The sequence below is a fragment of the Marmota monax genome, unplaced genomic scaffold (genome assembly GCF_021218885.2).
Source record: "Marmota monax isolate L192 unplaced genomic scaffold, Marmota_monax_Labrador192_F-V1.1 WCK01_AAM20220418_F8-fsc00010, whole genome shotgun sequence".
Lineage (NCBI taxonomy): Eukaryota > Metazoa > Chordata > Mammalia > Rodentia > Sciuridae > Marmota > Marmota monax.
This window is the reverse complement of record NW_026692321.1, coordinates 17,374,458-17,387,987: the sequence shown is the minus strand read 5'-3', so window position 1 is coordinate 17,387,987 and position 13,530 is coordinate 17,374,458. Positions and strand designations below refer to the sequence as shown.

General features: G+C 46.8%; 1 protein-coding gene across 7 annotated transcripts in view; it reads left to right on the top strand.

Moving 5' to 3' along the window:
* The window catches only part of Adcy3 (adenylate cyclase 3), an 84,132-nt gene that overhangs the window by 33,387 nt on the left and 37,215 nt on the right, over nucleotides 1-13,530 (top strand). For all 7 annotated transcript variants that reach the window (XM_046441375.2, XM_058578395.1, XM_058578394.1 and 4 more), the window contains one exon: nucleotides 5,876-6,025. In XM_046441375.2, coding sequence (XP_046297331.1) covers nucleotides 5,876-6,025 — 150 coding nt within the window. The remainder of the gene's footprint in view (nucleotides 1-5,875; nucleotides 6,026-13,530) is intronic.

Sequence of the window (13,530 nt, the reverse complement as noted above, 5' to 3'; positions counted from 1 at the left end):
GGAGGAGAGAAGGGGAAATGAAGAAAACTCTGTTCTGGGCCCGAGGACAGGTGAGCTGCCCAGCGAGCGGTGTGGCCGAAGGTCCGAGGGAGACGGACCTGAGTGAGAGAAGGAGCCTGAAGGTGCTTCTCCCACCTGCTCCTGGGGAACCCAGGCCCCGGGCAGCGTCCTTAGGTTGGAGAAGGCTGGATGCCTCCCTCTGCCCTGCTCTTTCGTGCCCCCAGCTCCTTGGAGACTTTTCCAAAACCTCGAAGTACATCTTAACGGAGAGAGACTCCAGCGGGCTTCCCCCAGCTCCCCAGCGCAGAGCCCCGCAGGCCTCACGGCAGCCCACACGGACACTGATACCCCGTGCACCCAGCGACGGTCTCCCTCTGCTTCTGGCACATTCTGGAACCTCAGGCCAGGAAGACGGGGGCCACTTCAGCAGGCAACTTCTACTTAAAGCTGACTTAGAGCTGCATTTCCCAGGGTGGGGGTGGGGCTGTTAGAAATGTTGAGCTGTTTCCAGGGAAGATCCTACCAGGGGTTCCTGGGGGACGCCCTCAGCTTGCCTGCTGCGCTGGGGCACTGCGAACGCTTCATCAGGCTGTTGTGAGCTAAATGAAGCTCTAGTCTGGAAGCTTACCCACTTGGGAGGTTCATTCATCTTATTCATTATTTTTTAAATGATTTTTTTAAAAAGAATAATTCTTTGAAATAAGTTATTTCTAGAAACTAACTGTAGGATTAAGATATTTTTGTTTTGCTTTTCTGGGAATCCAGCTGAGGCCCCGGGCATGCCAGGCAAGCGCTCTACCGTTGAGTTCCACCCTGGCCCAGGAAAGCTATTTCTACATGAGACCCCAGGGACTGGGCAGCTGTCACACAGAGCCTTATCATGCTGCACAGCCTCAAGGGGACCCTGGGTGAGCAAAAGTGACTTCAGTGGTGCTCCAGAGCAGTGTTCTCAGTTTGGTGCCTCTGAGGACCTCTCTGGGATCTCAGTCTGGTATGGGCCTCAGGGTGCAGCGCCTAACAAATTCCTGGTGTTGCTGCTGTGCAGGTCTAAGGGACACAGGGAGCAGTGAGGGGCCCAGAGGGGCCTGCCTTCTCGTCCTCTGGTCTCCTGGTCAGGTGGTGCATGTGCACAGGTGGAGCCTTGTCACAAGTGTCTTTAATGATTCCAAAGCGGGGGAGGCTTCCTGGCTGGCCCTCCGGAGTGTGTGTGTATACCCATCCTGCGTTCCAGAGACCCCATCTTGAATGCCAGTGCCTCAGGAAGCTGTGATCGGCACTGCCCTGACTGATCCCCCGGCCATGCAGACCTCTCCGCTCCCCGTGTGCTTTCCATTTCCCTTATGCTCTCGGCAGATTGCAGACTGTCCCCCTTTCTGCTCTCCTGGCCTGTGTGGTTGACAGAGCCTCTTTCCTCTTTGCTTTCAAGACAGGCTGGGGTAGGAGAAGCTTGGGGGGGGTATTAAGAAAGAGTCCCAAGCAGCAGAAGCTGGGTCCTGGGGAGGCCATGGGGGATGGCAGGTTGTGTTTCCTGATGCCTTCTGCTCTCCTGGCCTGATGAGTCTCAGTGTGGTGTCACCACCCCGGGTCAGTCCAGTCTGACATCTCATGACTTCCTGGGTACCTGGTGCTAGATGGGCCAGAATGGACTTGGCGACGCACAGGGAGGGGACACTGGTGTCCACCTTCCCAGGTGCCCCATCTGGTGTAGGAAACTGGTCTGTCGGCAGATAGTGAGGGACCCCGTGTGGGGTGGAGGGGTGCCTTTGGTGCCGACGGGGAAGTGTTAAGAGTGGACAGGAGGCCTGAGCAGTCCTCTCCTGCCAGGGGCAGCTGTGGCCGGGGTGGGTCAGGAGGTGAACTAGTGAAGGCAGGAGGCAGCCCTGGAGGGAGAAGACCTGAGTTCTGAAAAGAAGCCCCCTTACCCTGGGGTGAGAGCACTGGAAAATTAATCCGGACCGGTGGAGCTCAAGGCCCAATTTGGAGAAAATCCATTTGTCACGGTGACGCGAGAGGTCCATTTTGGATTCTCACTGGGGTTTACGTTTTCCCTGGGGGCCGGTTTTGCCCCATGGGTCTCTAGTTCGTAAACTATAGTGAGCGTCAGTGCGCACAGTGTGTTTTAGAGGGACCACAGCTCCCTGCTTCCCCATCGTCAGGTCTTTCCCCAGGGCCACACCTGCCTGGCCCTGGGCCTTCTCCTGCCCTGCAGTGGCTTCTGGAGGACAGGGACACTCAAGCTGACTCTGTGTCAAAAGAGTAAAGGTCAGTATTTTAAAGTATATTTTGAGGGATACATTCATTAATGAATCCATTTATAAATAATTATAAATAAATAACATCCATTTATAAATTTTAACTGCTTAAATGTGACAGTCCCCGCCATGTGAAGAAGCTGTGGAGAATCTGCAGATGCGCTTCTGAGTTTCCAGTTAAAATGTCTGCAGCTCACGCCGAAGTACTTGAGGGCTGATATTTTCCTGACAATTTTTAGTTTTAAAAATGTCTAATGTTCTTTCCGGGAAAAGGTAGAGTTATAAATATGTAAATGAGCTGAGTGCTTTCGGGTGGGGTTTTGAACCACAGAATAAGACATGAGCGTGGGAGTGTGGTTTTGAGACCTTGCTTCCTTGCAGTTTCTTTTATAAGATTGGAAGAATGTCACCTCAATGTTGGTTGTAAACGGAATGAGGCTCAAGAAGCGTGTGCCCGTGTCTAGGCCACGAATGTCCTGATGCTGAGGTGATGTCCTTGGCAAGGAAACTGAGGCCAGAAGAAGGGGTTCCGTGCCCTTCGCACATCATTTTCACCTGGGAGTGTTTGCACGCCGCCCGCCTTCCAGCTGTACCGCACCTCTGGAGGGTGCCCAGTGTCTTGAGTGACTGTTCTGTGCTGGAGGCCTTCTTCTGTCACTGGGCAGCTCCTCCTGCTCCTGTGAACCTTCCTCCCCCAGCAGACTCTGCTCCCTGGAGTCCCCTGAGGATCTTAGCTTGGTGGCCTCTGCCTATTGGATTCTTGCCCTGAACTTGGGGCTGAGAGCTGGCCTGCGGGACCTTTGCTGAGCCTTCCACCACTTGTTACCTGGCTGGGGACTGCTGGACTTCTGGCAGGCCTCAGAGCCATGACTGTTCATGATACAGAGGGGGGTGGGGAATGGAAAAGAACAGCAGCACCCTTGAGACTCACTGTTCCAGAGGGTTAGTCCTTGGCCCACCTAGTCCACTGCTTTGGGCCTAAAGTGAGCCAGCAAATCATGGCAGTAGGGCGTGGTGGAGGGGAGATGATCAGGACGTGGTAACAAGGAAGCATAGAGGCTGGGGAAGGGGAACAGGGCCAGAGGAAGATGCCCCCTTCCGGAACATTGCCCCAGCGGCCCCCTCTCCAGGCACACCTTGCCTACCTAGAGTGACCACCCAGTCCATTTAAACCGGGATGAACTGATTAGGTTACAGCTCTCACAGTCCGATTTGTTTTACTTGCAGACATTTCTGCATTAACACAGGAGCTTTTGGGGACACTTCATATCCCAATCATAATAATCCTTATACATTCTTTGGGTTCTAATCTTGGTGGCAGTAGTTGTCCTCGAGTGCTCTGTTTCTCTTAGGTAGCCACCCTGAGGAGTAACAGCTGTAAACCCTGTGCAGAGCCTGTCCCATTGTTCCCATGGGAAGACTGGCCAAGGCCTGTCAGTAGGGGCAGGATGATCCCAGGTTCAGAGCTCTATCCTCAGCCCAGAGAGTCCTCCCAGACTGGTTGTGGCCAGGGCTGGATTTAGAGGTAGGTCTTTGGCCCCTTTCTAAAGTCCTCAGTTCAAGGGCCTTTCTGGGGTCTCCTGGTTGCACCACAGCCCCTCTGAACTGGGTTTGAGCTCATGGGGGCTGATCCCCAGGGCCTTGGGGACCCACCAGGCAGGGGCCCAGATATATGGGTCCTAGTTGGCTTCTAATTCATATGCAGCTTCTCCCTTGGCTTCCTGGTAAGCCCATAAGAGGCTCAGCCCTGGTGGCTACTGTACTGGACAGTAAGGAAAAACAGGACACCAGCCTGACCTGGAACCAGCCCTCCATACTTGTGGCACTATGAGCTTGGGGGATGACAGGTTTCAAGGTCATGTGGCCATATAGGAAGGCAGCTTCTGGGCCAGTAGAGGGTTCCTGAGACTAGCTTTGAGATCCTACGTGACCTGTGTGATTTACTTCAAGTCACTGGACACACTTGGCAGCTTTTCAGATGACCAGGTGTTTACTATACTGACTGCTCAGACAGTGGGAGCCATCATGGAAGCAGAAGGTTCAGGGGGTGTTGCAGAGGGTATTGAAACCCCCACTTACCCCCCACCGTATGCTGTGAGTGATTGGGTCATTATGTGTTGGAGCCAGCCATCAGTGAATCTTGAGAACTTTTATTTGGTGGCTTATGGACTGGCACTAAGATACCTCACCTAATTACTTATTATTCAGAGGCCCACAGTGAATACCCCTGGGACTCAGCACTGGTGACCACATGCAGCTACTACAGGAACTTTCTGCCTGGTGTGGTGGTGGTGGATCCTCAGGGTGCTACTGATCAGCCCTGATAACACACAAAATCAGAGAGGATGTGGAGTAACCAAGAGACCCCAGAAAATTAACGTCAGAATCAACCTCCCTTCTGTCTACAAAACCATCTTGTTTAAAATGCTAAAATTGACTTCCCCCATTTTCTTTCTGACACCAGAATCCATTGTGTCTGCTGGGCCAATCCTTTTCCCTTCAGGGCTGGAAATTAAGAAATTCTTCAGCCTTCCCATTCTACTTTTCAGCTGTGTCTGAGAAGCCACACCCACATGGGAGGCATCTCTCTCCCCTGGGCAGGACCTCAGGAATCAGGGTGTGGAGGGTGAGTACAGCTTTAGGGGAGGGTATGGAGCTGGTACCAGGAAAGCAGGAGGACTGGTACCAGGAAGCAGTGAACCGAGGCCAGTGGGCTTGGAGACACTGGAAGAATTGGTACCTGGTCCAGCTGTGGGGGGGCCCAGTCAAGACTAAGGGTCAAAGTCAGCAGCAGCCAACACCAGGAGCCAGGCGTGGAGTGGATGTTAAGATCCATATCCAAGATTGCCTTCAGCATGAGGCTATTGGGTCTGCAGTCCCAGCAGCCTATGGGAATGTCAGGGACCAGGACACCTAGGGAAGTCTGCAGGGTGTCAGGGATGGGAACAGACTCTCAAGGCCCAAGGAGCCCTCTGTGCCAGTGGTAGACCTGCAGGCAGGTCCCACCCCCATCCTGTCCATAGCTTCAGTTCCTCAAGAGACATGAGGACTGGTGCTGACTGCTCTCTTGTGCCCTGGTGACAGATGTCTGTGATGCCCAGAAAAAAACCTGAGGCGTACATTTAAGGTAGCACTATGGCAGCTGGGCCAGCCCATGACCTCTTCAGGTCTCCTGTGATGTCCCTGATACCTGTAACTTTCAGGATTACACTCTTCTGCTGGTATCTGGGATTTGTACATCCTTTCTCTAGTGAGTTGGCACAGTACCTAGGGGCATCTCATTAGTGAGGGCTCATTGTTGCCTGAACCAATGGGTGACTGACTGACAGGGGCTGCGGGTCTGGAGCGGTCAGGTGGAGGGCATTGGCCATGGTGTGAAGCAGGAGGGGGAACAGTGGCCCCTCAACCAGCCTTGCAGTCTAGCACCAAGCCTGTGGGCCCCTGAGCCTTCCCGGTCAGGAGCCATGCCATATCTCTGTGGTCAGGGTTGGAGCTCAGCGGGGTTCCTTGGGCACTGGGCAACTCCAGGTTGATCGTGGCTACTGTCCACCCCAGCTCTCCCATCCCTCTTTCCTGAAGACATGTTTTCACCACCATCCTGTTCTCTCCTCCTTGGGGTCTAGATCCTGGCCAACGTCTTCCTCTACCTGTGTGCCATCATCGTGGGCATCATGTCCTACTACATGGCAGACCGCAAGCACCGCAAGGCCTTTCTGGAGGCCCGCCAGTCGCTGGAGGTAAAGATGAACCTGGAGGAGCAGAGCCAGCAGCAGGTGAGGCTCTGGTGGGGTGGCTGGGGCCTGGGAAGAGGGGCCCACAAGAGGAGAGGGGCCAGAGCACCTGGGCTCTGCAGGGCTTGGTGTTCTTTGGAAGAAGACCTGTTTTGGTTCCTTACTTGAACCATGGGTTGCTTGTCCTCAGAGAACTGTTTCTGGACCACCAGGAGCTTCTCATTCCCAAATCTCCTCTCCTTGACTTCCCTCTTGCTTTCTGTTTTTGTTCTGTTTCCCTATAATGTAAGACTTTTCTTTTTAAAGAAATGCATTGCCTAGGCAGCTAGCAATGACTCTGTGCCATTGTTTTCTCAGGTGAAAAGCTTTGTTGGGTGTATTTTGGATTCTTTTTCTCCCTGGGCAGTTGTTTGTGTTATGCCTTTCTTGCCCTTCCCCTACTCTAGCCTGTTCAAATGCAGATTTGCACTGTGCACTGGGTGATGTGCTCAGAGAGGAGCTGGGGCCTCTGCTGGGCAAGTGCATTTGGGCCCATCCCACGACCTCAGACTAGTGGTTGCATTGTGTTATCAGCTCTTGTGTTCTTGCAATAGAAAATTTTAAGCAAGACATGAGGAGGCATAGAAAAAATATAGTAAAGTTTATTAGAGTATAAGAGGGAAAGTAGTTTTTTCTCAAAAGAGGAGAGTGACAACTCCCTTCTTTGTGGCCCAGTGTTTACTGCAGTTAAGGGGGAGTTTTTGGAGAATCCACTCCTAGCTCTTGTTGACAGTTGGATGGGATCATATTTCTAAATCCCTACTGCATGTGTTATTAACCATAAGAGCCTAAGTGAACCCCACAGAGGTGAGAAAATGTATAATTACAATAAGATTAAATAACATGTCAAGGATCTAAATGCAACTTTTGGTCACCTTGGTCCATACTGGCCAATTTTATTTGGAATTTGTTTTCACAGACCTTGAGGCTGTTGAGCTGTCCAGCCGCTGGTCAGATTAATCTTTCTTTCTCCTACTTGAGGAGAAGCCTTGGGTGCTGGTGCTGTTGGGTATGGGGCTATTATCTTAAGTCAAAGCGGGGCCATGATGACTTTGTGAAAGCTGTCTCTTTAAAAACACGTTGTGAGTTAGCATGGAGACCCCATCTGTAGAGTTCCATGTTCCCACGGCTCATGTCTACCTATTACCCATCTACCTCAGCTCCCTCCCCCAGGGAGCCACTTCCCACTTACTTCCATTCCAAGTCACTTATGAGGAAGGAAAACCAGCTCAGTCCCTGGGGACCCCAATGTTTACCTTTTTCCATCTGGAGAAGGGCCTGGCTTTCCCTGTTCTTTGTTTACTGGCTTTGCTCCAGCCTAATCCATGACAGGATGGTGCTCTTGGTTCTCATGTGACTCACTCAGCCTTTTAAATGGGTTTTGGTCTGGATTCATCTCAAATGCTTTTAAAAGGTCTCCAGAGATCACGTTCACCAATTTCCTGTTATCCATAGTTTTTATCTCCCTTTCTTGAAACTCTATGGTTCTGTGCTCTGGGAACCATGTCATTTTATGATAAGGAGGTTCTGTGCGCTCTGGATTTACTGAAATTTGTTTTCCTAGTTCCTGCCACTAAGGCAGATGGGGCTTTAATTTGGAGGGACCACACTGGAACCCCATCATTGGGCCTCACTCACATTCTTTAGACAGTGGTATTTGAAGGCACACATGAAATCGTTTAGCTGAAGGGATGCAACATTCCTCTGGACGTTTTTTCTTTACTTACTAATGAAGTCTTAAAACTTCTGAGCTGGTCTTAGAGTCATCTGTTTCAGAGGGAAATTTCCCTTACCTCTGTTGTGACAAAAGTCCATGATTGTAGCCCATCATATTTGTCCCCTTTCCCTAAACCTTGAACCCTGGCTGGGGCTCCTGAGAACTTACCATGGCTGAGTGTATTTAAAAAATACTCCTTTAAGGGCTGTGGTTGTGGCTCAGTGGAGCACTTGCCTGGCAACGTGTGAGGCACTGGGTTCAAACCTCAGCACCACATGCACCGCATAAAAATAAACAAATAAATAAAATAAAGGTGTTATGTTCATCTAAAAAAAAAATACTCCTGGGGCTGGGGTTGTAGCTCAGTGGCAGAACACTTGCCTCACACATGTAAGGCACTGGGTTCAATCCTCAGCACCACATAAAAATAAATATAGAAAGTAAAGATATTGTGCCCATATATAACTAAAAAAAAATTTTAAAAAACTACTCCTTTAGGGCTGGCGATGTAACTCAGTCATATGTAGCATGTTCAAGGTTCTGAGTTCAATCTCTGTACTGCAAAACAAACAAAAACCTTTACTGGTTTTATAAAAACCCTGTATGTATCTGATCTCTTATACCTTGGTGGTATCCCTCTGGGTTCTGTACTTTTTTTTTTAAGTTGTTGATAGACCTTTATTTAATTTATTTATATGTGTGTGGTGCTGAGAATGGAACCCAGTGCCTCACACATGCTAGGCAAGTGCTCTACCACTGAGCCACAACCCTACCCCCCCAGTCCTTTATTTTTTAAAATTATCTTTATTTTATTTTAAATTTATTTTTATGTGGTGCTGAGAATTGAACCCAGAGCCTCACACATGCCAAGCAAGTGTGCTACTGCTGAGCCCCAGCCCCAGCCCTTGTACATTTTTTTTTTTAAATGGATGGTCACCATTTAGCGAGGCCAGGGAATTCTTTGACCCTATCAGTGCCCCACTTTCCTCATCTGCAAAGTGGAAGCATTGACATTTGTCTTGCAGAGTTTTTTGAGGGTCATATGAGAAGCATGGGCAGAGCCTGGCACAGTTCAGGGGCTCACACAGCTGCATTCTAATACCCAGGACTACATGCTTCCCTGGGCAGGGTCAGCTCAGGGAGCCTAGGGAATGGCATCGTGTGCCCTAGAACTCTGGATCCCTGTGAAGCAGCCTTAGGTGCTGGCAGCCTGCACTGGCCATGCTGGCCCTCCTCCACTGTGATGCTGTACACCAGCAGAGCAGACACTGGTCTCATGACTGAGAGGTCAAAGTGAGGCAGAAGGGAGAGGTGGAGGCACCAAAACATGTCCCAGGCCTTGCCAGGCACAGCAGGTGCCTCTAAGTGTCCAACAAGTGGAATGAATTTGTCCATTCAGGCTTTACTCAGAGTGGGATCTTGGGCTGGTTCCTCGGCCTCTCTAGGACTCAGCTTCTCCGTACATAAAGCCTTCTTTAAGAGACTATTGCAAGGACAAGGTGGGCTCTGTGTGGGGTTGCTCAGCTTTGTTACCAATGGGAGAGTTGGGATCCTGCTCCTGGGCCTTGAGTTTCAGTGTGCTCCTGTTTTCCTTAGGACTTTTGTGACTGTGGCCACAAGAGGGATCTCCCTGTCATTTTACTTTCTTTCAATGTCCTTGACAGGTTTTTAGTATCCTGGTAATGCCAGACCCTTGAAGTAAATTGAGTGTGCTTTCCCTTTGATCCCTGGAAGAGTTCAAGGGTGATCTGGGTTATGCCTTAAGCGTTTAGAAGAATTCATTAGTGAAGTCCCCTGGAGCCCTGTGTAGTGGCACGTGCTGTAAGAGGCTGAGGCAGGAGGATTGCAAGTTCAAAGCCAGCCTCAGCAAAACCAAGGTGCTAAGCAATTCAGTGAGACCCTGTCCCTAAATAAAATACAAAATAGGGCTGGAGATGTGGCTCAGTGGTCGAGTGCCCCTGAGTTCAGTCCCCGGTACCAAAAAAAAAAAGTGAAGTCCCCTGGGTCTGGAGTGTGACAAGAGGCAATTTTTGTCATAGATGAAAGCTGTTTCAGAGTTTGTGTTCTTTTTGAGTAACTTTTGAGGTTCTGTTTTCTCTAGAAATTTGTATAGCTCATCTAAATTTCAAGAATTTGTCACAACATTCACAATACTTTACTGTCTATAAGATTTGTAGTAATGTTCCTTTTTTTGTTACTCAGTTTTTAACTGCCTTCAGTTTTTAACTTTTTCGTCATGTATTTTGCTAAGGTTTATTAATGTTTCAGCCTCTTTGGTGAACCACCTTACATCTTTGCTGCTTCTTTCTTTGTACATTTTTTACTATAATTCTCTAATTTATGCTTTTCTGTGTGTGGTACTGGTGCTTGAACCCAGGAGTGCTTTACTACCGAGCTGTATCTCCAGCACTTTTTATTTTTATTTAAGATAGGGTCTTGCTGAGTTGCTGGGACTGGCTTTGAATTTGTGATCCTCCTGCCTCAGTTTTCCTGAGTTTCTGGATTATAGGCATAATCCCACACTGCCATAATTTATGCTGTTAGCTTTTTCATTTTTTTTGGCTTTACTTAGTGTCCTTTTAACTTAATATGGCTGTGTCACCATAGTATGCTAATTTTAAGTCCTTTGGGTCAAATGGTAGTTCCATTCCAAGTTTTCTGAGGAATCTCCATACTGCTTTCCAGAATGGTTGCACCAATTTGCAGACCCACCAGCAATGAATGAGTGTACCTTTTCCCCCACATCCTCACCAACATTTATTGTTACTTGTATTATTGATAATTGCCATTCTGACTGGAATGAGATGGAATATCAGTGTAGTTTTAATTTGCATTTCTCTGTTAGAGATGTTGAAGATTTTTAATATATTTTTTGACCATTCGTATTTCTTCTGTGAAGTGCCTGTTCAGTTCCTTTGCCCATTTGTTGATTGGATGATGGTGATTTGTGTTAAGTTTTTTGAGTTCTTTATATTTGCTGGAGATTAAGGCTCTATCCGAGGTGCAGGTGGCAAAGATTTTCTCCCATTCTGTATGCTCTCTCTTCGTATTCTTGATTGTTTCCTTTGCTGTGAAGAAGCTTTTTGGTTTGATACCATTCCATTTATTGAACTCAGGGGCACTCGACCACTGAGCCACATTCCTAGCCCTATTTTGTATCTTATTTAGAGATAGGGTCTCACTGAGTTGCTTAGCACCTCACTTTTGCTGAGGCTGGCTTTGAACTCGTAATTCTTCGGTCTCCTGAGCCGATGGGATTATAGGCATGCACCACCGCACCCAGCTGGATTCTTTACTTCTTGCACTTTAGGAATCTTATTGAGGAATTTGGTTCCTAAACTGACATGAAGAAGAGTTGGGCCTGTATTTTCTTATAGTAGGCACAGGGTCTCTGTTCTAATGCTTGGGTCCTTGATCCACTTTGAATTGAGTTTTGTGCAGGAGAGAGATAGGGGTTCAGTTTCATTCTGCTGCATGTGGATTTATAGGTTTTCCAGCACCATTTGTTGAAGAGGCTATCTTTTCTCCAATGTATGTTCATGGTGCTTTGTCTATATGAGGTACTGTATTTGTGTTGGTTTGTTTCTGTATCTTCTATTCTGTCCATTTGTCATCATGTCCATGGTCTTTTTCTGCCAATACCATGCTGTTTTTATTACTATAACTCTGTGGTATAATTTAAGGTTTGATATTGTGATGCCTCCTTTGCTTTTAAGGATTGCTTTGGCTATTCTGGGCCTCTTATTTTTCCAAATGAATTTCATGACTGCTTTTTTCTATTTCTGTGAAGAGTGTCATTGAAATTTTAATAGGAATTGCATTAATTCTGTATAGCACTTTTGGTAGTATGGCCATTTTAGTTCAAAATATTTTCTAATTTTAATCGAAATATATTTGATCTATGCACTGTTTAAAATTACATTGATTAATTTCTGAACATTTGGGGGTTTAAAATTATGTTTTTGTTATTGTTTTAGCTCAAATCTGTGGTTAGAAAACAGATGTGGTTGATTTTGACGCACTTGAGAAAAAAGTGCATTCTTCAAAATGTTTCTAAATATCTTTGAAAAATGAAATATTGTCAATAAATATCAATTATTTTATATTTCCATCTACCCCAAGTTAATACTCTTTGGTTATAGTACAAAAAATTTGCAACACTTTCATTTCACTTAACAACCCCCTGCGCCCCACTTTCTGGCTATTGTTGTATTTTAATTCAACATATATTTAAAGCTTCACAAGACATTAGGGTAATTTCTTATACTGTTAATACCCATCACTTGCATTCACCTCAGTTGCTCCCCCATCTTCATTTCTGTGCCTCATTTTCTTGAAGGGTTCCCTTCAGAGATCTGTTAGCAGCAAATTCCATTTCTTTTTTAAAAAATGTTGATGGAGCTTTATTTTATTCATTTATCTATATGTGGTGCTGAGGATCAAACCCAGTGCCTCACACATGCTAGGCAAGTGTTCTACCACTAAGCCACGATCCCAACCCAGCAAATTCCATTTCTAATAGCCTGGAAATGTATTTATTTTGCCTTCATTTTTGAAAGATACCTTTCTTAGTCCATTTTGTGCTGCCTCAACAGAATATGTGGAACTTGATAATTTATAAAGAACAAAAATTTATTTCTTACCACTCTGGTGTCTGGGCAGTCCTAGAGGAGGGTGCTGGTCTCTGGTCTGGTGAGGGCCTCCCGGCTGCATCTGCACATGGCAGAGGAGGAGCCAGCTGAGGGCCCTGTGAGGAGCAGCCTTCCTGGTCTAATACCTCCCCGGTCTCTTGATACCAGCACATTGCCAGCACCTGGATTTTGGAGGGGACATATTCAAACTAAAGCAACATTTTTTTTTTTTTTTTGCAGATAAAGGATTTTAGGTTGCTAGTCTTTTACTTGTGGCCCCTTGAGAGTGTTATTCCATGTTCTCCATCCTCATCATTCCTGTAGAAATGCCAGTTGTCAGATGCACTGTTGCTCCTGGTACAGTAATGCTTATTTTTTTCCTCTGATTGCTTCTACAACATTCTCTTAGAATTTAGTTTTTAGCAGTTTCACAATGATACACCTAGGGATTTTCTTTGTAGTTGCACTGCTTAGTTTTCAAAGAGTTTATTGAATTGATGACTTGAAAATTTTCAGCCAGTATCTTTTTATTGCTTCTGCCCCATTCTTTCCTTTCCTTCTAGGACTCTCAATATCCCTATTTGATATTCTTATCGTGTTCCATAAATCATTGTCGGTCTCTCTCTTTCTTCCTTTTTTTACATTTTTTAAAAAAATTTTGTGCTTTCAGATTAAATATTTTTACTGACCTAAATTCCAATTTACTAATCCTTTCTTCCTTGGTGTTGTTGAATCAATCTCATATGCTTTGCTCATTTATTAAGTCCTTAATTTCAATTATTGTGTTTTCTTCAGTTTTAGAATTAATTTTTAGGACTGGACTCTAGTTCTCTGGTTAAGCATTCAATCATCTATTGGAGGGAACTTATTAAACATTTGTTTTAAAGTCCTTGACTGACAGTCATAGTTTCTGAAATACGATGGGCCTGCATTTTCCTATATTTCTTGTCCTGTCTCCTGGCATTTTTATTAGATGGTGGATATTGTATATGGAAATTTCTGAAAGATGCTGACAGCATGTCTTTTCAGGGAGCTTTTTCCAAAGCAGATGGCCAGCGTATGAGCCGGTCACATTGATCCAGGGCCGGTTGAGATGATTTGAGGCTGGACTGGTCTGGGAGCTGCCCTACTACCATTCTATGCTTACTCTTAGGAAATAG